Source organism: Myotis nattereri, assembly GCF_964212035.1.
Source record: "Myotis nattereri genome assembly, chromosome: X".
Taxonomy (NCBI): domain Eukaryota; kingdom Metazoa; phylum Chordata; class Mammalia; order Chiroptera; family Vespertilionidae; genus Myotis; species Myotis nattereri.
In genome coordinates, this window is record NC_138078.1 from 98,028,248 (window position 1) to 98,054,796 (window position 26,549).

Here is a 26,549-nt window from a genome sequence, read left to right on the forward strand (position 1 = left end):
AAGAGCAGAACGTTTCAGCGCTCTTCGACCAGCTTCCCCCCCGCCCCCCAACTGCCTTGCTACCAGGGACAGGGCTGCTTTTAGCCTCTCCCCTTTCATGGCCTCCATCTAATAATACCTGAGTTTGCTGGTTGTGGGCAGAGCTGCAGCGAGGATCCGCCCGCTCGTTGCTTCTCAACTAATCGGAGCGAGTGGGGGTGGAGGCTTCCCTGCCGGCCCCGCCCCCTGGGCACTGGGCAATTTAGAGCCGCGCGCCCGCGGGAACGTAAGATGGCGGAGTAGCAATGCGAAGCTTTTAGTACTGAGTCTCTGGGCTGACTTTGGTTCAGGGCTTGCAGCAGCAGTGATCGCTGAGCAAAGAGTGCCTAGGGTCATTGGCCAAGATGCCGAATATCAAAATCTTCAGCGGCAGCTCCCATCAGGACTTGTCCCAGAAAATTGCTGACCGCCTGGGCCTGGAGCTAGGCAAGGTGGTGACTAAGAAATTCAGCAACCAGGAGACCTGGTAAGGGTGAAGTTGGGATCCCCACCGCCACACCTGCCCGAGCTGCAGGGCGACATGTGGGCGGCAGAGAGAAGGGGCAATGGGGCTGCCGCGTGAGTTCTAAGGGACAGGGTTTTGGGGGGAAGGGTCAGCTCTGAGGCTAGCGTGCTCTATGGACTGTTTCCGTTATTTTACCTCTCGCGGCGGGTGAGGGGGTGCCACATTGGTTCTCACCATGGTGGTGGGGTGGAGCCAAGATTGAGCTTGAGGAGAAGCTTCTGGGTTTGAAGGCCAGGGTTGGAGGACCCAGCCGGAGGATAGTGGCTGCCTAAAGCCACGAGAGGGGGAAAAACGCTTAGCCTGGGCTGTGGGGACACGTGGCTTTGTCGCTTCGCTGTTGAGCCACCCAGGCTGGACAAGTTCCTCTTGGACCAGCTTGCATGAGAGAGCGTACTGAATACTGAGCCCTCCTGGTGTTTCTAGATTAGAATCTAAGAAGCAGTTTATCAATTAGAAACTATGTTGTGTTTGGTATGAGGGAAATTAACATGTGTTGTAACATGTGCTGAGGGCGCCAAAATGATTACTGAGGACTTCCGTAGGTTGGCAAGCGTTGGCTTTCACAACTTTAGAGTTGCATGTTTAGAATATTAGAGCCATACTTATGTTAAATCTAGTTGATATGGTAATGATGCATTAACTGCATCCTCATTGCCAGCATCTTAGCTTGAGTCATCCAGAAAATCTTACGGAACCTTAATCCTGGAATTCTTGACCTTCCCCAAATGCAGCTACTGGTACAGATAATACAAAAACATATATTTTAGTAGTGAAGTCTATCCCGAATGGGTCCACTTCTCTTTGTGCTGTGTGGGAAATTAAGTCCACAGTTTTGAATGTTAAGATAATTGAGGAAAGATACTAATGGAGTCAAAGACCTGGATGACTTAGTGTCTTGCAACTCGATTTTTTTTCATTGCTTTGCTAATTAAAATCCCTCCCACCCCCACTTCCACCCTCCTGCACCTTGAGGGCCTCTTAGAGATAACTTGGTGTGTCTGGGCTTTTCCATATACCTTCCACCTAAATGTAGAATCCTCTGGTTCTGATAGGCCTACTTTATGTTTTGTTGTTACCCTGTTGATCAAATCAGAGCAGTGCTCACATTCTTAGGCGTCTGTTAAGGGGAAAGTTTATACCAAACCTAATGATTAGTTAAATAAGTTAAGATTGCTTTCAACATGTTTTCCTAAATGCTTTTATTTCCATTTTTCTTTCTTTAAACTTATTACCAAAGTGTAACTCTTGTTATACTTTGTAGACCCTGCTGATAAAAGCATTCATCTGTAGTGGACAGCTTCCTTCTGAATGTTGGATTATGCCACTGGTTGTGATGCAAATAATAGTGCAAACATTGATGCCATCCGTAACCAGGCAATACCTTAGTCAAAAGAGGCTAGTCAAGCTGCTGTCTTTAGCTTTGGCCACACCATTATGACTCATGGGCTGTATTAAAAAAAGAAGACAAAACATGACCAGACTTTGCAAATGGCAGTATAGCTAGGGGACAAGAATAATTTTCATTTAGAGGTTTTTGGGGGGATTTTTTTGGTCCCCTTATAAAACTGTGCTTATTAAATCCTTTTCTTATGCTTCTAGGAAAAATACAAAAACTTTATTCACCCTCTGTGTAGTGCAACACACCAGAACTTGAGACTATATTGGGAGAGAGGAGAGGGTGAGCAACTTATTTTTCAACTGATTGATTTATCTGAATTTATCAGCAATCTTAATCTACTTTTCTGAGGTGTAAGGCTGATTTCATTTTTAAACAACTGGACAGTAAACATGCCTGGAAACACTGGATAAGATTAAGCCCAATGTGGAAAGTTGCTGACTGGTTAGGTTTCTTTGTTTCTGGCTTAATCATTAGCTTTTTGGTTCTTTAGATGTTCTGAAATCCTCATTGAACATAACCAAGTATGTTGCATATGGAGCTTCCCCTCCTGACCAAACTTTGGCTTTTCTGCAATGCAGAAATGGTAACTGCAGCCCCGTGTGACTCTTAGAATCTAAAGATCATGGATAGGGCAGTTCAGTGGGTGCTGTGGGTCATCAGATGGGGAACTGCAGAGCCCATCCTCAAGTGAGACAGAGTTTTGCTATTTTCTGCAGTTTGGCAGAATCTCAGAGGTTGATGCTCTCTTGAACAGAATGGCTTTTCTTCTGAAGTCAGAAGCATCCATTACTGTCCAGTTATTAAAGAAATATGCATATGGTATAGCACATGCAAATAGTTAAGAGAGTTTAAAACTTAGGCCCTTGACTCAGAGAGCCTGGATCTGAATCCTTAGCCTTTCTTTGTCTCAATAATTTGAACTGTAAAGTGGTATCTACCCATAAAGACATTGTGAGGTTTGAAATAGGACTGAGGTTTTTAGATCTTTGTCCATTCAACACAATAAATGTTGGTAAGAAGGGGTGATGATGTTATTGCAGAAAATGTGAAATATGATATAGAAAAGAATGAGGGGTAAAAAGAAATCCCTCAAAATTCCACCATCCAAGACAAACTTCATTTTGATGTATGACCTTCCAGATGTTTGTGTGTGTGTTTATATACTTTTTTCCCAAAAATATAAGACACGTTATTTATAGCTTTCTTCACTTTGCAATATATTTTGAATAGTTTCTCCCCTTAATAATTATTCTACATGGTTTTAAACAACATTTATTTATTTATTTATTTATCCATTGGTTTTTAGAGAGAATGGAAGGGACAGAGGGGGTGAGAGGGGGGGAGAGAAAGTAAGAGAAACATCAATGTGAGAGAGATGCAGATTGGTTGCTTTCCACAACTCCCAGGGCACTTCACCAGGAATCAACGCCCCACATCCCAGACCCTTCAATGTGCGGGTTGACACTCTACCACTGACCTACACTGGCCAGGACTCAAACAGCTTTTAAACAGTATAGTTTGTTTTAGGGTTTTACCATAATTTTAGATAACCAAGTCCCTATTAGGTATTTCCAATTTTTTTTTTTTTTATGGAATAGTTTCAGGAATACTTTATTTTTTATCTATTTGATTTTAGAGAGAGGAAGGGAGAAAAACAGCGATTTATGGTTCCACTTGGTCATACATTCATTGGTTGATTCTTATATGTGCCCTGACCGGGGATGAAATCTGCAACATTGGCATATTGGAACAACGTTCTAACCAGCTGAGATACCTGGCTCAGGAATACTTAGAAAAGTAATAAAAATTGGGAAGAAGTATGCATCCAAACTGATCCAAATTTATTGATAACCTTCCCTTCCATTCCATTCCCCTCCCTTCCCCTCCCTTCCCGTCCCCTCCCATCCCTTTCCTTCCCTTCCCTTCCCTTCCCTTCTCTTCCCTTCCCTTCCCTTCCCTTCCTTTCCCTTCCCCTCCCTTCCCTTCCATTGAGGATGCTAGGCATCCCCCCCCATTTCCAATTTTGATCTAATGCTTTTAATATGAAAACCCTTGAATGTAAATCTTTGACCATTTCTTTTGTTCTCTCTTATTTAAAAGACATGTTTTTGTGTGTTTTTTAACCCTCACTGGGGATATTTTTCCATTGATTTTTAGAGAAAGTGGAAGAGAGAGGGAAAGACACAGAGAAATATCACTGTGAGAGAAACACATCGATTGGTTGCCTCCTGCACAAGCCTTGACCAGGGCCTGGGCAGGGAAGCAGCCTGCAACCAAAGTATGTGCTCTTGAACCCTTCACTGGAATCGATCCCAGGACCCTTGGGTCCGAAGGCCGATGCTCTATCCACTGAACCAAACCAGCTAGGACAGTGGTCGGCAAACTGCGGCTCGTGAGCCACATGTGGCTCTTTGGCCCCTTGAGTGTGGCCACGAAGTTTCAATCGCACTGTACGTACGCGCCCACACGTGGTATTTTGTGGAAGAGCCACACTCAAGGGGCCGCAGTTTGCCGACCACTGGGCTAGGACTAAAAAAATATGTCTTTATTAATTTTAGAGAAAGAGAAACGGAAAGGGGTAGAGAGAGACAGAAACATCAATCAGCTGCCTCTTGCATGCCCCCTACTGGGGATGGAGCCTGCAACCTGGTCTTGTGCCCTGACTGGGAATCAACCTGGTGACCTCTTTTTATATATATACTAGAGGCCCGGTGCACAAAAATTTGTGCACTCGGGGCAGGGGGGGGGGGTGTCCCTCAGCCCGGCCTGTGCCCTCTCACAGTCTGGGACCCCTTGGGGGATGACCACCTGCTGGCTTAGGCTCTCTCCCTGGGGGGATTGGGCCTAAGCTGGCAGCCAGACATCCCTCTGGCAGCCCGGGAGCCTTTGAGGGATGTCCACTTGCCAGCAGGGAGCAGGCCTAAGCTGCAGTCGGACATCCTTAGCGCTGCTGAGGAGGCGGGAGAGGCTCCCACCACCACCGTTGTATTGGCAGCCATCAGCCTGGCTTGTGGCTGAGCAGAGCTCCCTGTGTGGGAGCGCACTGACCACCAGGGGGCAGCTCCTGCATTGAGCATCTGCCCCCTGGTGGTCAATGTGTGTCATAGTGACCAGTCATTCCCAGTTGTTCTGCTGTTAGGGTCAATTTTCATATTACTCTTTTATTATATAGGAGTGCCTGGTCAGCCTGGGTTAGGGGTTGATGGCTGTTTGCAAGCTGGCCACAGCCCCTTCAGGGTGGGGGTCCCCCTGGGGTGCCTGGCCAGTCTGGTGAGGGGCTGATGGCTGTTTTCAGGATGGTCAAGCCCCCCAGCAGGGACCCTCACCCCATGATGGTGTGGCCAGCCTGGGTGAGGGGCTGAGGGCCGTTTGTAAGCTGGCCACAGCCCCTTCAGGGTGAGGGGTCCTGCTGGGGTGCCTGGCCAGTCTCGGTGAGGGGCTGAGGGCCGTTTTCAGTCTGGCTAAGCCCCCCAGCGGGGACCCTCACCCCATGATGGTGTGGCCAGCCTGGGTGAGGGGCTGATGGCTGTTTGCAGGCTGGTCACGGCCCCCAGCCACCCAAGCTCCCAGTGGAGGCTGGCTGGAAGCAGGTATCTGGGATTTATTTGTCTTCTGTAATTGAAACTTTGTTGCCATGAGCAGAGGCCACAGCCAGCTCAGGGCAGGCGGGAAGCTTGGCTTTCTCCATCACTCGGGCAACCAAGCCTCCTGCTTGCTCCAGCTCTGTGGCTGCCGGCCACCATCTTGGTTGGGTTAATTTGCATATAATTGCTTAGATTGGCTGGTGGGCGTGGCTTAGGGTGTAGTGAAGGTATGGTCAGTTAGCATCTTTGTCTTTTATTAGTGTAGATAATTTTTTTGATTGATTTCAGAGAGGAAGGGAGTTGGAGAGAGATAGGAACATAAATGATGAGATAGAATCATTGATTGGCTGCCTCCTGCACGCCCCCTACTGGGGATTGAACCACAACCTGGGAATCGAACCATGGCCTCCTGGTTCATAGGTTGACTCTCAACCACTGAACCAGGCCAGCTGGGCTCTTTGACCATATCTGATTATTTTCTTGGATAAATTTCTGGAAGGGGAATTACTAGGTTAAAGGCATATACCATTTTTAGGCTTTTGAATGTCTATTGCCAAATTGCCCTCCAGAAAAGTTGAACCAATTTCCACTCTGACCAGCAGTAATAACAATATTAGTAACAGTTAATGTATAGTGAGTACTTAAGATATGCTAGTCCCAGTGCTAAGCATTTTGTACACTTTGCATTTAATCCTTTCAACATTGCTATGAATAGTTACTCTCACTATCCCCGTTTTATGAATGAGGGAACTGAGATTTAGAGGTGAAGTAACTTGCCCAATTCTGGGTGTTGTCCTTTAAATTTTTTGCTGATACAATATCTCATCTGACTTTTAAAACTTTTATATATACTAAAATTTTTGACTCAATTCTCATCAAACTTTGGTTTATTTGGTTATTCTGGGTAGGCAAAGAGGTGAAAATTCTTAATTTTGGTTGCCTAAGATTTTCCTAAGAATTATATCCTTAGGTTAGTTAACTCCATGTATTTGGCATATGCCAAAATCTCTGTCTAAATTCTTGAGATTCTTTTTAATACCACCACATTTTAGATTACTTTATTTCCTCTTTGTGTTTCTTAACATCCCATGCTCATTGGATGCACTTATACCTGATGCTAAAGGAAAGAAAGGGTGAAGGAGAAGCTAGTTTTCTCATTGGATGGACATAGCCAATCATCTGGCCCAGGCGTGGGCAAACTACGGCCCGTTTGAAATGAATAAAACTAAAAAAAAAAAAGACCGTACCCTTTTATGTAATGATGTTTACTTTGAATTTATATTAGTTCACACAAACACTCTATCCATGCTTTTGTTCCGGCCCTCCGGTCCAGTTTAAGAACCCATTGTGGCCCTCGAGTCAAAAAGTTTGCCCACCCCTGAATTCTAGCCTCTTCAGAACAGCTGGGAGAATGATTGATCCAAAGCCATTTGGAAAACACATCATTAGCTAGGAGGAAAACAAGGCATATTAATTATCCTTTAAACTATTAAACCAGGCCCTGACTGATGTGGCTTAGTTGGTTGGAGTGTCGTCCTGTATTCCAGAAAGTGGTGGGTTTGATTCCTGTCAGGGCACATACCCAAGTTGCAGGTTCAATCCCTGGTTGGGGCATGTGCTGGAGGCAAATGATTGATGTTTCTCTTTCACATTGATATTTTGTTCTCTCTCACTTCCTCTTTAAAATAAAATAAATTGCTAATCCAGGTCTTTCCACTTGGACCATAGATTTGTGCACCCTAAATTATGTTAAGAGCAAATAGGTTTTAGGCACAATTGGTTTTTTTTGTTTGTTTGTTTTGTTGTTGTTTTTTAAACATTTTTTTTTATTCATTTCATAGAGGAAGGGAGAGGAGAAGAAAGATAGAAACATCAATGATGAGAATCATTGATTGGCTCCCTCCTGCGTGCCTCCCACTGGGGATCGAGCCAGCAACCCTGGCATGTGCCCTTGATTGGAATCGAACCCAGGACCCTTCAGTCCTCTGGCTGATGCTCTATCCACCGGGCAAAACCGGCTAGGGCTAGGTACAACTGTTGTACTGTCAATCACTACCTAACTTATTAGAGGAAACAATAAAAATAATATTAAGATTTTTTGAGGATTCAATGAACTATTTGTTGACCAAGCTGTATAATGAGTGTAATTCATGGCTTTTTAAGGCTTTTTAAAAATTTTTGTTTTATTGCTTAAAGCGTTACAAAGAGTATTATATATGTCTCCCTTTTTTCCCCCCTTGAAAGTCTGTACTCTATAATACTTACTGAGAGAGAGATTAGTCTTGACTAATGAAATTAGAATTATGCATAGTAAAACAAGGCAGTGTCCTGGTTTCCTTGTATCACTTTATTTTGAATATAGTTAAATAACTTTTTCAAGTTATTAGATGCATTTCTGGTCATAACATCCTTCTGTACTTAAGGGGAAGTTTTAGTCCTTAATTTGGCTTTGGGAAATGGCTTAACTGTTGGTTGATTATCATCAGATGCTATAAAGACACAAAAATGGTACTAGAACCCTGGCAGGGTAGCTCAGTTAGTTAGAGCATTGTCCAGATTCACCAAGGTTGCGCGTTTGATCCCCAGTCAGGGCACATACAAGAATCAACCAATGAATGCATGAATGGGTGGAACAACAGAATGATGTTTCTCTCCCCAACCCCCCTCAAATCAATCAATAAAAACAGGTACTAGTGATTGGGTTGGGTGGTGAGCTGGTGATATTTTAAGAATTAATTTTCAAACCTTATCTAATGTTAGAATATAATATTTAAAGGAATCATTTCCATTAAACCTATGTATTTAGCAAATGCTCTCTGATGTTTAAATTGGCAGTGATAATTTTAATGCCTTACCAGCTTTCAAGAAAGGATTTGAAGTGTGTTTCATGATCGTCAGCATACAAAAGGTTCATTAAATAGATACATCAGAAGCCTTATAGAACTAAGGATGATAGTAATTGTGCCAAGAAAGTGGCATAATGGGATTATAGAAGTTTAGTATTACTTTAACTGTATCCCTTGGCTTTCTAGCAGCCAAAGGGATAAAGGCATATGCAATTGATTATGTAGTCTTTTAAAAAATATTTTTATTGATATCAGAGAGGAAGGGAGAGGGAGAGAGAGATAGAAACATCAATGATGAAAATTATTGATCAGCCGCCTCCTACACACCCCCTACTGGGGATCAAGCCTGCAACCCAGGCATGTGCCCTGACCAAGCATCAAACCATGACCTCCTGGTTCATAGGTCGAAGTTCAATCACCGAGTCACACCAGCTGGGCGATTATGTAGTTTTTATTTTCATAAAACTCTTTAGATACTTCCAGGCAAAAATGTCCAAAAATTTTATGGGTGGGTTACTTAAATAATGATACTGAGTAACATGATGGGAAATGTAATCAGTGTGGTAGGTATTTTTATATTGACACTCATAGTTGAGGCATGTTGTTTCCTGTTCTTGGTAAAAAGAAAGCCTTAGAATAGATTGTTATACAATCCTTGATCTGTATTATCTTGGATCAATTGTCAAACTGCTGCTCTAGCTTTTGCAAGTGACTGGAGCATAGATGTCTGTTTACTTGACTGAAACAAGAGCCATAGGTTTCCAATCCCAGATGTCAAGGACACAGTTGACTTCTTTTTTTTTTAATATACTTTATTGATTTTTTACAGAAGGAAAGTTAGAAACATCGATGAGAGAGAAACATTGATCAGCTACCTCCTGCACACCCCCTACTGGGGATGTGCCCGCAACCAAAGTACATGCTTTGCACCAGAATCGAACCTGGGACCCTGCAGTCCGCAGACTGATGCTCTATCCACTGAGCCAAACCAGTTAGGGCCACAGTTGACTTCTTATGTGAAATCAATGTGCCTGACTTTTGTTCTTCCCCACGGAAATGGAGATTTTGGTAAAGGAAGTTCTATGGGGATGACTGGGTGGGATTAAAGCTTTCTTGAGTTTTGAAGTTGCACAAATACTTGAAGTACTTGGTCAGGACCCTAGAGTTTTGCACCATAAAACACAGAAGGGACTTTTTTAGCCTAGGACTTCTCAAAAGGCATGGAGTGTTATGCTAGTAAAGGAGACTGGAGAAGTCGTTCTACACTACTGCACCTTATAGAACATGCTCACCTCCAGGAGATGTTATTTAGTCTTATTTTAGTTCTTAAAATTTTTAATATCTTTATCCCAATATGTCCAAAATATTAAAATTTTAACATGTAGCCAATATAGAGTTTGATGTATTTTTTGTATATACATAGTATCTTCACAGTAAGGTGAGTATTTTATACTTATAGCACATCTCAATTCAGTTCCTCAGTCACACTAATCACATTTCATGTGTTCAATTACCACGTGAGGTCAGTGACAGCCATTTTGGACAGTGCCGTTCTAGGACCTACACTTTGGGAAACATGAAAGTTGCTCTTCCAGAAAGCCTTCCCTGCCTCCTTCCTGCCCATCAATTTGAATTTTGAAGAATGTCTTCAGAAATCAGTTTTGGCATTTGGCATAATTGAGACTGCTGACAGTTGTAATTCTTTAGGCTGATATTGGTGGTTAGTAGATGTCAACTCAGCTGGGTCCACAAAATTGCTATATTCATTATGTTGCTCAGTATCACTATTTCAGTATCCCACCATAAAATTCTTTGTAGCTATCACATCATGTTGGACCCATTAGATTATAGTTCTAAGAAAATTAAATATTAGATGAATATCTGTGAAGTGGTATGAGCAGATTTGTCAAATGAAGAAACATTGGGTGCACTTGCATGAAGTGTGAAATATGAAAGATGATAAAAGTCTTCTGAATTTTCATGATAAGCAAGCCTTGCAGAAGGTTCATATTCTGTCTAAAGTGAGTGGATCCAAGAGTCAGTCTAATCCTGAGGGGACATGCATTCATCCATTCATTTATTTTTTGTCACTAGCTGACTGGATATACAGATCAACATTACAGATCTGGTTCCTGCCTTCATAGAGCTTGAAATTAGGTGGAGGAGACAGAAAATAAACAATTGCATAAAAAATAGGGTGATAAGAAATTGTGATAAGTGTTCTGAAGGGAATAACCAGGGTGATGAGAATATAACTATGTCACTTTATTTATTGAACTTGATTATGGAACATTCCAAACATACAGAAGTAGAGAGAATAGTATAATGATCCTACCCACCCTACCTATCCTCCATGTACACATCACCCAGTTCAGTAGTTGGCAATTTGTGGCTAATGTTGTTTCATCTATTATTTCCCTTCCATATACACCCCCACAATTGAATTATTTTGAAGCAAACCTAGATATTATATCACCCATATATATATATTTCAGTAACCACATCTTACTGCCTAAAAATAATAGTTATCTCTTAATATCAAATAACTAACCAGTGTTCAAATTATTGTCTCTTAAACATGGGGTTTGTTTTTAGTTTGCTCAATTAGTATGCAAATAAAGTCTGTACAGTACAATTGGTTGGTATTTTTAAAAATATGTATTGATTTTTTTACAGAGAGGAAGGGAGAGGGATAGAGAGTTAGGAACATCGATGAGAGAGAAACATGTATCAGCTGCCTCCTGCACACCCCCCTACTGGGGATGTGCCCGCAACCCAGGTACATGCCCTTTACCGGAATCGAACCTGGGACCCTTGAGTCCACAGGCCGAAGCTCTATCCACTGAGACACTGGTCAGGGCGGTTGGTATTTTTTTCTTAAATGTTAATTTATTGATTTTAGGGAGAGACACCGATTTGTTATTTCACTTATTTATGCTTCTTGTATGTGCCCTGACCGGGGATCAAACTCGCAACCTTGGCGTGGGCAATGCTCTAACCAGCTGAGCTACCCAGCTAGGGCAGAGCGAAGATATAACTATGTATTTATATGTTTTGTTAATCCTCATCCAAGGATATTTTTTTTCATTGATTTTTAGAGAGAGAGGAAGGGAGGAAGGGAGAGAGCGCGAAAGCGAGAGAGGGAGAGAGAGGGAGAAAGGGAGAGAGAGATAGAAACATATATGAGAGAATCACATCAATTGGTTGCCTCCCAAATGCGTCCTGAAGAGGGCCAGGGGATCGAACCTGCAACCAATTTGTGCCCTTGACCTGGAATTGAACCTAAGACCCTTTGGTGCACAGGCTAACACTCTAAACTCTAACCACTGATTTATACCAGCCAGGGCTAAGGGAAGATATTTTGATTGGAGATCTGAGAAATGAATGAGCTAGTTGTAGAAGAGCATTCCAAGTAGTAGGAAGAGTGTGAATTATAAATTCACATGCAGTCGTAAAAAGTAATACAGAGAGACCTGGTGTACCATTACCCAGTTTTCCCTAAGTTCTGAAGCATAGTTTTTCCAACCTACAGTTTTCTTGCATAACTGTAGTATGATGCAACAATCAGGATATTGACATTGATGCAGCCAAGATACAAAACCATCTATATCAAGGATTCTTCCTGTTGACATGTTGTAGTCACACCCACCTTTCTTCTCCTCCTCTGTAGTTTTTCTTTTTATATTGCCACTAGTGACCTGGTACACAGCTTTGTGCACATTGAAAGGAAATTAATTAGAAGGTGGCCAGCGGGGCAGGACTGGGTGAGATGGGCCAGACACACCCTGGAGCCAACCTCCCGAGGTCCCTCCTCAGTGTCTGTGGAGTGGGGTCCCTCGGCCTGGCCTGCGGGGATTGGGCCAAAACCGGCTCTTTGACATCCCCAGAGGGGTCCCGGAGTGCGAGAGGGCACTCTGCAAAGTTGCTGTTGTACAGGGTGTGGAACGCAAAGTGAGCAGTAAACCAGATTTGGGGCCAACAGTGCCCCAGCAACAACATAATCCATGGCTGAAGATGGAATCACACGGCTCCTCGAGGAATCCGGCTCCCTCTTCTCTGATTTCAGGGTGTGTCACTCAAGAACCACTGCTACCAAGTCACTGCAGCTCAGCAGCTCCTGCGTTGAGCATCTGCCTCCTGGTGGTCAGTGTCATAGCGACTGGTTGGACAGTCGGACACTTAGCATATTAGCCTTTTATATATATAGATTCTCTGGTTTGGTATCTGGGTAATACTGGCCGCATAAAATGAGTTGGAAAATAATTCCCTCATCTGTTTTCTCAAAAAGATTTTGCTAATTCTTTCACTGTTTGGTAAAATTCTTCAATGAAGTTGTTTTAGGTTAGTCTTCTTAGAGGCTTATCAATTTTATTGATTTTCCTTCCCCCCCAAAACAACTTTTTGTTTCATTGTTTTATCTGTTTTGTTTTATTGTTTTAAATTTCATTGATTTCCGTTCTTATGGTTATTTTTTTCTTCCTTCTGCTTACTTTGGGTTTATATTGTTCATTTTCTAGTTTCTTTAAAAATTGATTTTAGAGAGGAGGGAGGGAGGGAGAGAGAGAGAGTAGAGAGAAATATCAATTGGTAACTGGCAATTTGCACATCTTAATCTCTTCCCTCTTTTCACCCATCCCTCCAACCCCACTCCCATTTGGTAGCTCTGAAAATGTTCTCTGTATCTATGTTTTTGTTTACTCATTTATATTGTTCTTTAGTTTCTACATATAAGTAAAATCATATGGTATTTGCCATTCTCTGACTTATTTCCCTTAGGATAATGCCCTCTAGGTCCATCCATATTGCCACAGATGGCAAGATTTTTTCTTTTTTATAGCTGAATAATATTCTATTGTACATATGTACCACTTCTTTTTTTTACTTTAAGATTTACATCTTTACATTTTATTTTTCAGTTACAGTTTACATTCAGTATTATTTTGTATTAGTTTCAGGTTGTATGACTTCTTTTTTTAAAAAAAAATATATATTTTTAAAAAAATATATTTTATTGATTTTTCACAGAGAGGAAAGGAGAGGGATACAGAGTTAGAAACATCGATGAGAGAGAAACATTGATCAGCTGCCTCCTGCATGTCCACAACTGGGGACGGAGCCTGCAACCCAGGCATGTGCCCTTGGCCAGAATCGAACCTGGAACCCTTCAGTCCTCAGGCTGACGCTCTATCCACTGAGCCAAGCCCGCCAGGGCTTGTATGACTTCTTCTTTTTTTTAAAAAAATATATTTTATTGATTTTTTACAGAGAGGAAGGGAGAGAGATAGAGAGTTAGAAACATTGATGAGAGAGGAACATCGATCAGCTGCCTCCTGCACATCTCCTACTGGGGATGTGCCCGCAACCCAGGTACATGCCCTTGACTGGAATCGAACCTGGGACCTTTCAGTCTGCAGGCCGACGCTCTATCCACTGAGCCAAACCGGTTTCGGCTGTATGACTTCTTTATCCATTTGTCTATCAATGGACACTTAGTTGCTTCCATATCTTGACTATCTAATCTAATAAAAAAGAAACATGCAAATTGACTGTACCTTCGCTATGCACAAGCCAAGCCCACCAGCCAATCAGAGCGACTATATGCAAATTAACCCATTGAAGATGGCGGCCGGCAGCCACTGAGCTGGAGCAAGCAGGAGGCTTGGTTTCCCCGGCAATGGGGGAAGCCAAGCTTCCTGCCTGCCCTGGATGGTTCTGGCCTCCGCTGAAGACAACAAAGTTTCAATTATAGAAGCTAAATAAACCCCAGATACCTGCTTCCAGCCAGTCTCCACTGGGAGCTTGGGTGGCTGGGGGCCATGGCCAGCCTGCAAACAGTCATCAGCCCCTCACCCAGACTGGCCAGGCACCCCAGCAGGACCCCCAACCCTGAAGGGGCTGTGGCCAGCCTGAACGGCCCTCAGCCCCTCACCCAGGCTGGCCACACCCTCATGGGGTGAGGGTCCCGCTGGGGCCCATGACCAGCCTGAAAATGGCCCTCAGCCCCTCAACCAGGCTGGCCAGGAACCCCAGGGAGGACCCTCACCCTGAAGGGGCTGTAGCCAGCCTGCAAACAGCCATCAACCCCTCACCCAGGCTGGCCAGGCACCCCAGCGGGGACCCCCGCCCTGAAGGGGCTGTGGCCAGCCTGCAAACAGCCATCAGCCCCTCACCCAGGCTGGCCACACCATCATGGGGTGAGGGTCTCCACTGGGGGGCTTGGCTAGCCTGCAAACAGCCATCAGCTCCTCACCCAGGCTGGCCAGGCACCCTAGGGGGGACCCCCACCCTGAAGGGGCTGTGGCCAACCTGCAAACAGCCATCAGCCACTCATGCAGGCTAGCCAGGCACCCCAGTAGGACCCTCCTTCCTGAAGTGGGTGTGGCCAGCCTGAAAACGGCCCTCAGCCCCTTACCCAGGCTTGCCAGGCACTCCAGCAGGGACCCCCCCCCCCACCCTGAAGGGGGTGTCGCAAGTCTGAAAATGGCCCTCAGCCCCTCACCCAGGCTGGCCAGGCACCCCAGCAGGAACCCCACCCTGATGTGGGACACCCTTCAGGGCAAACCAGCCGGCCCCCACCCATGCACCAGGCCTCTATCCTATGTAATAAAAGGGTAATATGCAAATTGACCCTAACAGCAGAAGGACTGGGAATGATTGGTCACTATGACACACACTGACCACCAGGGGGCAGACGCTCAAGGCAGGAGCTGCCCCCTGGTGGTCAGTGCGCTCCCACACAGGGAGCTCTGCTCAGCCACAAGCCAGGCTGACAGCTGCCAATACAGCGGTGGTGGTGGGAGCCTCTCCTGCCGCCTTAGCAGTGCTAAGGATATCTGACTGCAGCTTAGGCCTGCTCCCTGCTGGCAAGTGGGCATCCCCCGAAGACTCCTGGGCTGCCAGAGGGATGTCTGACTGCCAGCTTAGGCCCAATCCCCCAAGGAGCGGGCCTAAGCCAGCAGGTGGTTGTCCCCCGAGGGGTCCCAGACTGTGAGAGGGCACAGGCCAGGCTGAGGGTCTGCCCCACCCCCGAGTGCACAGATTTTTGTGCACCGGGCCTCTAGTTGTAAATAATGCTGCAATGAACATAGAAATGCATACCTTTTCAGATTAGTGTTTTGGGTTTCTTTGGATAAATACCCAGAAGTGGAATTGCAGGGTCCTTCTTTGTCTCCTGTTTTTGTCTTTGTTTTAACATCTATTTAGTGTGATACAAGTATTGCTACCTCCACTTTTTCTTTATTTGTTTCCATTTACATGAAATATATTTTCCCATCCCTTTGCTTTAAGGCTGTGTGTCTTTCAATCTGAAGTGGTTTTCTTATAGGCAGTATATGTATGGGTTTTGTTTTCTTATACATTCAGACATCCTATGCCTTTTGATTGGAACATTTAACCCATTTACGTTTAAAAGTGATCATTGATAGGTATGTAGTTATTGCCATTTTAGTATTCATATTTTTTAAATCCTCACCCAAGGGTATTTTTTCCATTGACTTTTTTAGAGTGGAGGGGAGGTGCAAGGGGGGAAAGAAAGAGAAACATTGATGTGAGAGAGACACATTGATTGATTGCCTCCCGTTTGCACCCCGACTGGGGCCACGGATTGAGCCTGCAACAGAGGTACATGCCCTTGACCAGGAATTGAACTCACAACCCGTTGGTTTAGGGGCCAGTGCTCTAACTGCTGAGCAAAACTGGCCTGGACTATTATTCATATTTTTGATCATTTTATTCTTCCTCATAAAGAAATCCCTTTAACAATTCTTATCATACTGGTTTGGTGGTGATCTCCTTTAGCTTTTTGTTGTCTGGAAATTCTTTATCTGTCCTTCCCTTTAAATGATTCTAACTTTGCTGGGTAGAGGAATCTTGGTTGTAGGTCCTGGCTTTTCATCACTTTGAATATTTTGTGCCAATCCCTTCTGACCTGCAAAGTTTCTGTTGAGAAATTAGCTGACAGTCTTATGGCAGTTCCCTTGTTGGTAACTAACTGCTTTTCTCTTGCTGCTTTAAAGATTCTCTCTTTGGCCCTGGCCTGGTAGCTCAGTTGGTTAGAGCATCCTCCCAATATACCAGGGTTGCAGGTTCAATCTCCAGTTTAAGAACATACAAGAATCAAACAGTGAATGTACAAATAATTAGAGTACAAATCGATGTTTCTCTCTTCCTCTTCCTCTCTGTCTAAAAATAAGAAAAAGATTCTCTCTTTAACATTTGTCATTTTAATTATGATGTGTCTTGGTGTGTGGGCCTTTTTAGGTTCATTTTGTTTGGTTCTCTGCATTTTCTGCACTTGTATACAAATACTAGTATGTCCTTTGCCAGGTTAGGGAAGTTTTCCATTATTTCTTCAAATAGATTTTCAATTCCTTGCACCCTCTCTTCTCTTATGATGTGAATATTGGTATGCTTGATGTCCTGAGCCCCCTTAAACTGTCCTCATTTGGGGGGATTCTTTTTTTTTTCTGTTCTGATTGGGTGTTTTCTGCTACCTGGTCTTCCAAATTGCTGATATGATCCTTTGCTTCATCTAATCTACTGTTTATTCCCACTAATAATATATTCTTAATTTCAGTTATTATATTCTTCATTCCTAAATTTTTAAATGTTTTCTCTGTCCATTTTTTAAAAATATTATTTATTTATTTTGAGAGAGAGAGAAACATGGATTTGTTGTTGCATTTATTTATGCATTCATTAATTGATTCTTGTATGTGCTCTCCAGTCTATCTCCATTTTTATAAGTACCGCGCGCTAACCGGTTGCGCCACTGGAGCTCCCCAGTCTATCTCCATTTTTATGTTTCCTATATGTTTGTTGATGTTCTCATTGAGATCATCTAGTCTTCCCTAAGTTCATTGCACATCCTTATAACCATTGTTTTGGACTCTGCATCTGGTAGATTGCTTGTCTCCATTTTGTTTAGTTCTTTTTCTGAAGTTTTGTTTTGTTCTTTCATTTGGGGACATGTTTCTTTGTCTCCTCATTTTGGCTGCCTCCCTGTATTTGTTTCTATGTATTAGGTAGAGGTGCCATGTCTTCTGGCATTGGTAGATTGGCCTAATATAGTAGACTAGAGGCCCAGTGCACAAAATTCATGCAGAGGTAGGGTCCCTAGGCCTGGCCAGCAATCAGGGCTCATCTGTGGGGTGACCGGTGGAGCGATCCGGGGGGCCCCCACTGGCACCCACCTTGGCTGGCCTGGAGCCTCCTGCTCACTGGCCCCGCCCCGCCTCCCCCACCAGTCACCTCCCTCTGGCACCCACCTTGTCTTGCCTGAGGTCTGCGGGCTGGGGGCAGCTCCTGTGTTGAGCGTCTGCTCCCTGGTGGTTAGTGCATGTCATAGTGACTGGTCATTCCACCTTTCAGTCGATTTGCATATTAGGCTTTTATTATATAGGACTAGAGGCTGGGTGCACAAAATTTGTGCACTGGTGGAGAGGTGTTCCTTAGCCCAGCCTGCACCGTCTCCAATCTGGGACCCCTTGGGGGATGTCTGACTGCCGGTGTAAGCCTGGTCACCAGCAGTTGGACATCCCTCTCACAATCTGGGACTGTTGGCTCCCAATCACTCGCCTGCCTGCCTGCCTGATTGCCCCTAACCACTCCCCTGCTGGCCCAATTGCCCCCAACTGCCCTCCCCTGCCGGCCCAGTCGCCCCTAACTGCCCTCCCCTGCCAGCCCGGTCGCCCCTAACTGCCCTCCCCTGCAGGCCTGGTTGCCCCCAACTGCCCTCCCCTGCTGGCCCAGTCGCCCCTAACTGCCCTCCCCTGCCAGCCCGGTCGCCCCTAACTGCCCTCCCCTGCAGGCCTGGTTGCCCCCAACTGCCCTCCCCTGCTGGCCCAGTCGCCCCTAACTGCCCTCCCCTGCCAGCCCGGTCGCCCCTAACTGCCCTCCCCTGCAGGCCTGGTCGCCCCCAACTGCCCTCCTCTGCTGGCCTGGTTGCCCCTCACTGCCCTTCCCTGCTGGCCTGGTTGCCCACAACTGCCCTCCCTTGCAGGCCTGGTTGCCCCCAACTGCCCTCCCCTGCTGGCCTGATCGCCCACAACTGCCCTCCCCTGCTGGCCATCTTGTGGTGGCCATCTTGTGAGCACATGGGGGTGGCCATCTTGTACAAGGGCATGATGGTCAATTTGCATATTACCTCTTTATTATATAGGATGTCCTGTGAGGCCCAGTGGGTGTTCCAGGTGTGTCCCTTATATGGGTTGTGTGTACCCTTCTGTTGTACTTGAGCTTTGATTGCTTTTGGCAAGTCAGTGGGAGGGATTAACCATTAGGTGGATTGGCTGTGAGGAATGGCCATAATTATAATGTAGGTGCTATTTGGCGGCTGACCCTATGGAGCAGGACTCACATAGGGTCATTCTCACATAGGGGCATTCTTGTGTCTGCTAAGTCTGCCCTTTGGGTGTGTCATTGATGAAAAGCCCTTGGAAGTGGCTTGAGTGGGTGTTCCGGGGCGTGTGCTCCCCTTTCTGCGACCCGCACGGGAAAGAGAGCTTGAACGGTTCCTTCAAATGGAGGTGTATTGAGGATTGAGAAAATGAAAGACAGACACAAAATAGAAAGTACAGCTGGGCCTGGGTGTGCTTCTGTCCTCTTCTGGCAGAGAGGTAGAAAGACCAAGTCCCAAAGCAGCTGTTTATTTTATAGTCCCAATTCCTCAAAATATCTGGAGGTTTCACTAAAACTCAAGATAAGGGAGGTATTCCAGGTACTTGACTGAATTTACATAATAAAAACCCATTCCCAGCACCTGGGCTTTGAAGAGTCCAGTTGAAGGCATTCTCACCTTTTGGCCAGAAATGTCCCCAAGGTAGGGCTATGCCCAAGCCTTGGGTTCAGTCAACATAACTTAAAGAAAGCCATGGCACCTTCCCTGGCAGGGGGCCTCCCAAAGGTGGGCCTGCAAATTGGGTGGGACAGAATCTCAGGGGATCACCAGGGCAGAGCCAACCTTGTTAGCTGATTGATGGAGACTCAGACTTGGCATCTGCCTATTCCTGCAGGCTGGATGGGGGAAGGCTCAGGGAAGGAACAATGGCTTCTTACAGCACTTCTGTCTGGGATAAAGCTTTCCTTCCAAGCCCTCGCCTTTAAGCCAGATAGTTCAGTGCCTCTCTGTTAGTCCCTGGTGCTTTTCTAGCTGCTGCCCCAGTGCTGGAACTCGGAGTCCATCAGCAAGTAAATTAATGTGCAGGCCCTTTAAGAGGACCCCCTGGGACTCCAGCAGCCCTCAGTCTCACTTGGACAAATCTCCTCAGCCACAATCCCTGCTGGTTTTCACAACCAGAAATTGTGGGGACTTTTCTTCCCAGCACTTCTCTTCCTGTGCTGGGGAGGCTTGTGTGGGGCGGGACTCCACCCTCCTGCTCCTCCAATCCATTCAGTGTCTTGTCTTCACTCCTTCTATCAATCTTACAGCTTCTTTTGTATATCCTTAATTATAAGACTTCTGTTTAGCTAGACTTCAGAAGGTTATCAATGATCATTGTTTTATAGTTTAGTTGTAATTTTGTTGTGGTCGTGGGAGGAGACTAAAATAATTATTGCATTTAGTGCTTAAAGAGGGTTTATTTCCAGGAATCTCAATGTCTCTGTTCTCATTTCTGGTTTGATTTTTTACGATTTGCTTTTATTTTTCTGGCTTTACTATATAGACTAACCCCATTCTTTTTAAAATTAGGTTTCTTTTCATTGTTATTTGAATTGGAAAGAAGTAAACATTAAATAATAATTACCACCTGTATTAGTTTTTTCTGGCAATAGAATTATCGCCTATTGAAGTTTTTCTCTTAATGTTGCCAACCATTCTGATTTATGCTTGTCTACACATACTACACACATATATACAAATGTGCATCCACAAACATCCCCAACTAAAGAATAAATAGGGGAAATGGTGTTTTGAGTTGTTATTACTGAGCTTAGTTTTTGTTTGTTTGTTTGTTTGTTTGTTTTTGTTAATCCTCACCCAAGGATATTTTTTCATTGATTTTTAGAGAGAGTGGAAGGGAGGGGGCGAGAGAGAGAGAGAAACATCAATGTGAGAGAGACACCGATTGGTTGCCTCCCACATGTGCTCTGTCTCACCAGGGCCAGGGATTGAGCTTGCAACTGAGGAACATGCCCTTGACTGGAATCTAACCTAGAATCCTTCATTCCACAGGCTGACAGCTTATTTTTAAACTCTAAGTTATTATTGTTAATGAACCAAGTATAGACATTAACATTTTCATTTTATGGTAAATGATAACCCCACAATTATAGTAACTTCCTATGGAATTTTCATGTACAAAATATGTTTTATTGATTTTAGAGAGGAAGGTAGAGAGAGAGAGAGAGAGAGAGAAAGAGAAACATCTATGTGAAAGAGGATCATCGATTGGCTGCCTCCTACACGCCCCCAACTGGGGATCGAGCCTGCAACCTGGGCATGTGCCACGACCAGGAATCGAAACAGCAACCTTTCGGTACACAGGACGAAGCTCAACCAACTGAGCCACAGCGGCCAGTGTTTCCTGTGGAAATTTTTAAAACAAGACTTATTAATTGGACCAGAGTATAGTTAGCATAGAATGAAGGTAAGGACCAAATGTGTTTTCTTCTCAATATGTACCTGGCACCTAGCACAGTGGCTGACAATGGAACATTTAATATTTGTTGAGTGAATGGCCAATATGGTAGATGTGATACTGTCTTCTGTACAAGGCATCTTTATAGAGCAGAAGTGATTCATTCCTTATATAACCTTTCTACTTTTGTTATATATGGACTGTGATAGTCACAGATGCTATATCAAATTTGCATTCACGTCTTGTACCTGAAATGAGATATAGGCTGTCTACTGAAATTATGGTTCAATTACCTGTGAGTACTTTAGCCAATATTTTTCTGTCATTTCCCATATAAAAAATAAGTAATATTTGTATAGTGTACTGGAGTAAACTGAGGCACTAAACTGCTTCTGCAAAAAGGGCCATCCAGAAGTCCAAGGCAATAACTGTTCACATGCAGCTGTAAACCATTCATAGCATACTGGTAGAAAGCTATGGTTTTTAGACCTTATTGTCTGTAGAAGTATAGTGCTTTAAAATCTATTGTTTTTGTTGCCCTTTCCTGTTTGTAGTGTTGAAATTGGCGAAAGTGTCCGTGGAGAGGATGTCTACATCGTTCAGAGTGGCTGTGGTGAAATTAATGACAATCTAATGGAGCTTTTGATCATGATTAATGCCTGTAAGATTGCTTCAGCCAGCCGGGTTACTGCAGTCATCCCATGCTTCCCTTATGCCCGGCAGGATAAGAAGGATAAGGTAGGAGCAGAATCTCCTTTATTAAAAAAATGTTTATAAAAGGAGACTTATGTAAGATTTTAAACAATAAAGACTTTAAATTTTAAAAAAATGTTTTTAATCAGGGGAATCATGAGCACTTTCCAAAAGTCACAAAAATAGTCCTTAATCATCAGATATATATCTTTTTATTTATTTATTTATTTTTAAATTTTTTTTTAAGGGGAAACAAAGTTTATTGAGAAATAGATGGACTCTGCAGCAGGGAGGTCCAAAGTGGGTTGCCCATCAGATATATATTTAGAGGGGTTATTTATTTATTTATTCTCTAAAGTTTTACATATGTCTCCTTTTTCCCCACTTGACCCCCCTGCCCCAGCCATTCCCACCCCGGGCAAGCCCCCACCACCCCAGTGTCTGTGTCCACTGGTTATGCTAATATGTATGCATACAAGTCCTTTGGTTGCTCTCTAACCCACGCCCCTACCATTTGTCTCTGGATCTATTCCTGTTCATCAAATTATGTTGATCATTATATCCCTATTTAGAGAGGATTTTTAAAATCACATTCTTTTAGGCGTTACCTTTTCTTTAAAACAATTGGCATGTGATTGGTTTGTATAAAGCAACACATTTGTAGACTGTATATTTTGTTCTAGTCATCATTTGTGACTTTCAGTTAGCTCACTGCTATTATTTAATTATATCAGTAAGACTAAGCTCCAGCTCCCATGGAGTAGAATATTTTTTAAACTATTGTAGATCCCCTGGGACCCTAGTAAGGTTATAGTTGTGACCTTTTCATAAAACTTGAAGTCTGTTACATGAATACTTGGTCTCATTACACACACACACACACACACACACACACACACACACACACACACACCTAGCCTTAGCCTTATCTGGTATATTAAAGGACAAGGTATATACATAAAACTTTGCAGGTCTATTTTGTCTGTTGTAATCAATGCCCAAAATTTACATACAGTGCATTGGAGAAGGCCATATATGCACCACTATATCCATAGCAGCATTACTTACAATAGCTAAGTTCTGGAAACAGCCCAGGTGCCCATCAGTAGATAAGTGGATAAAAACAAACAAACACTGGTACATATGCATCTGTAAAAAAGAAGGATCTGTTACCTTTTGAAACAACAGGGATGCACCTGGAAATTATTATACTAAGTGAAATAAGCCAGTCAGAAAGAGACAAATATCACATCATCTCACTTATATGAGGAATCTAATGAACAAAATGAACTGATGAACAAATAGGCCCAGAGACATGAAAGCATGGAACACACTGACAGACCTCAGAGGGAATGGGGGGAGGGGGGTGAGATTAACCAAAAAACTTATATGCATACATGCATAGCCCATGGACATAGACAATAGTGCAATAAAGACTTAGCGTAGGGTGGGAACTGGGCAGAGGGGGACAAGTGGGAGGGAATGGGGACATCTGTAATACCCTTAACAATGAAAATAAATTTAAAAAAATGGCAGAGAAACTGAAAAAAAAAAAAAAAAGGCCAGGTGTTTTAATTCCAATAAAGTATAGTGCTCCTCCAGAGTACAGAGTAAAGGGCATGGTCTTGGCCATTTTATAGTGCAGCAGGTGTGTTTGCCTATTATTTAAGGGTTTGCGATTGCTAGAAGGTTGACCTTCAGATCAGTAAGGGAGTGGTGTAATTTACAAAATAAACTGTAGGATTACATGTTGGATGTTATACAGGTTTGAGTATGTATGTGTTAAATGATTTTAATAAAATATTTTGAAAAAGATTGTGTAATTTAAATTGAGCATTGGAAACGCTTGAATACTAATAGCTAAAAATCTGTACATTAAGTTAAGAAAATGAAAGGTAGGAAGGCATTTTCTTTCATTTAATATGTATCCTGAGTTAGCAAAGTGACATTCCATTTAATTGTGCTAGATTGTGATGTACTTAAAAGTCAGTAACCATGTCACTTCCTTTGAATTTCCTGATAGCAAGAGCCTTAAACATAGTAGGTACATAATAAATAAATGCTTCTTGTGCAAATGAATTATTTCTCAAATTGGCTCTTTGTTGTTTTTTTTCTTTTGTCCCCTCCATTTAGAGCCGGGCTCCAATCTCAGCCAAGCTTGTTGCAAATATGCTTTCCGTAGCAGGTGCAGATCATATTATTACCATGGACCTTCATGCTTCTCAAATTCAGGTATCAAAGGAAGCTAAATATTACCTTAGATCAGCGGTTCTCAACCTGGGGGTCGCGACCCCTTTGGCAGTCGAACGACCCTTTCACAGGGGTCGCCCAATACCATCCTGCATATCAGATATTTACATTACGATTCATAACAGTAGCAACATTACAGTTATGAAGTATCAACGAAAATAATTTTATGGTTGGGTCACAACATGAGGAACTGTATTTAAAGGAACAGAAGGTTGAGAACCACTGCCTTAGAGGTAAGAAGGGGAAAGAGGACTGATAATGCTGAAGATTGCAGAGAAGCATAACGCTGCCCATGTACAGCTCAAATAAACTAGATATTGACAACATTTTAAGCATTCTCACATTGATCTTAGATCATGGATTTAGTCATTTGGGGTGGTTGAAAAGGGAGGCAGTCATGTATTCTTGAAAGAGTGTAGGCTTAGAGATCAGACCTATTTGGAAATACTGGCTCTAACACCTATGAGCTTTGTAACATTGGGCAGGTTATTTAATTTCTCTGAATATACACTGCTTTGTTATTGTATTAAATAGCATATTAAGTAAATTCATAAGATAATGCCTGGTTTCTGACAGGAGCCAAATAAATGGAAGTTGTTATTGTCATCATTAAATTTATTTTTTATTTATTGATTTTAGAGAGAAACATCGATTTGTTGTTCTACTTATTTTTGCACTTATTGGTTGATTCTTGTATGTGCCCTGACTGGGGATTGAACACACAACTTTGGTGTACTGGGACAATGTTCTAACCAACTGAGCCACCCCATCAAACAGAGCCCTGGCCAGTGTGGCTCAGTTAGTTAAGCATCATTCCTTGCACCAAAAGGACACTGGTTTGATTCCCAGAGCATATGCAGGAGGCGTGTAGGAGGAAGCCAATTGATACTTCTCTCTCTTATTGATGTTTCTCTCTCCCTTCCTCTCTCTAAAATCAATAAAAAACATTAAACATTTTTTTAGAGCCACAGATATTGGAACCTACTTTCTAGCATAAATCCAGAGTAAGAGGAGCAGAACACTACCTTATGTATATACTTTTTATACTTTTTAAAGATACTTTCAAATCATGGTCATTAGAGGCTTATGGCAATCTAGTGAGGTACATAGGACAGGTGAATATACCCATTTTATAGAAGAGGGACAAATTAGTTGAGAAACACAAATAATCTGTAGCAACTAATATTAGAACACAGATCTGGCTTCTAGTTGCTCTCTGTGACAATCTATATATATAAAAGCCTAAGCGACCATCTGATCGTTCGACTGGTAGCTATGATGCACAATGACCACTAGGGGAAGACAACGCACAAGCATAGAAATGTGGAACAGACTGATGAATCTCAGGGGATGGGGGAGGAGAGAGGGCGGGAAGAGATTAACCAAAGATCTTAGATGCATACTAGAGGCCCGTGCACCAATGGGGTCCCTCAGCCTGGCCTGCGGGGATTGGGCTGAAATTGGCAGTCCGACATCCCCAGAGAGGTCCCGGATTGCGAGAGGACGCAGGCCAGGCCGAGGGACCCCACTGGTGCACTAATCTGTGTTCCGGGCCTCTAGTTTATGATAAATACCTTCTACTAAGTTTATATACTACTAGAGGCCCAGTGCACAAGATTCATTCTCTGGGGGGCAGGGAGGCGGTCCTTCAGCCCGGCCTGTGCCCTCTCCCAGTCCGGGAGCCCTTGGGGGATGTCCACCTGCAGTCAGACATCCCTCTTGCAGTCCAGGGCTCTCGCCGTCCGGGACCCCTTGCTCCTTACCGCCCACCTGCAGTGGAGGCGGGAGAGGCTTCTGCCACTGCCACTGTGCTCTCCAGCTGTGAGTTCAGCTTCTGGCTGAGTGGTGATCCCCCTGTGGGAGTGCACTGACCACCAGGGGGCAGCTCCTGCATTGAGTATCTGCCCCCTGGTGGTCAGTGCACATCATAGAGACCAGTCGTTATGCCATTCGGTCAGTTTGCATATTACGCTTTTATTATATGGGATAGCATCTCAAAATGGTTTACCAGTTAGCTTTTGCTCCTTAGCATAAAGCAGTATAAATTTTTATCATCTCATGAGTATGCACATTGGCTGGATAGTTGTGGTCCCAGCTGAACTTGGCTATTTTTCTCAACAGTTCACTCCTGCCTATGGTCAGTTGTGGGTTAGCTGAGGGTTGACTTTGCCCATTATGGCTGGGTTCTCTTGCACAGCCTGGATTCAAAGGGACTGTTTTTACAGTCTCTCACATTGGGTATACCTTCTAATCAGTCTGAATGTTGCAGTTAGGTATTCTTTGGGCAAGTCACTATTCTCTGTTAGTTGTTTGTGAATAAAAGAGAAGGGTATACCTTAGACTCACACAATGTTACATGCCAAATTTATTCAAATAAAATAAATACATAAATGGAAGAGAAGGAAAATGAAGCAAAACTAACCCAGCTCCTTCCTGCAGGGCTTTTTTGATATCCCTGTGGACAATTTGTATGCAGAACCAGCTGTCCTGAAGTGGATAAGGGAGAATATATCTGAGTGGAGGAACTGCACTATTGTCTCACCTGATGCCGGGGGAGCTAAGAGGTATGGTTGAAATTTATATTATTCTCAATGTATTGGGAAAATCTTTCAGATAGTTGTCAGAAAGTGATGTTTTTCTATCCAAGTGGCAGTT

At 43.6% G+C, this 26,549-nt stretch overlaps 1 protein-coding gene across 3 annotated transcripts in view; it reads left to right on the forward strand.

Annotated features, from left to right (window-relative positions):
* The first annotated feature begins 243 nt into the window (after positions 1-243).
* PRPS1 (phosphoribosyl pyrophosphate synthetase 1) overlaps positions 244-26,549 on the forward strand; it is a 39,448-nt gene continuing 13,142 nt past the window's right edge. For 2 of the 3 annotated variants that reach the window (XR_013997332.1, XR_013997333.1), the window contains exons 1-4: positions 254-505; positions 21,506-21,689; positions 23,778-23,876; positions 26,334-26,458. Coding sequence is in view for 1 of the 3 variants with exons in the window: in XM_081115354.1 (XP_080971480.1) it covers positions 384-505; positions 21,506-21,689; positions 23,778-23,876; positions 26,334-26,458 (530 nt within the window). In the remaining 2 variants the exon portion in view is untranslated. Of the gene's footprint in view, positions 506-21,505; positions 21,690-23,777; positions 23,877-26,333; positions 26,459-26,549 lie in introns of all 3 variants that reach the window. The other variant, XM_081115354.1, reaches the window with a different exon arrangement.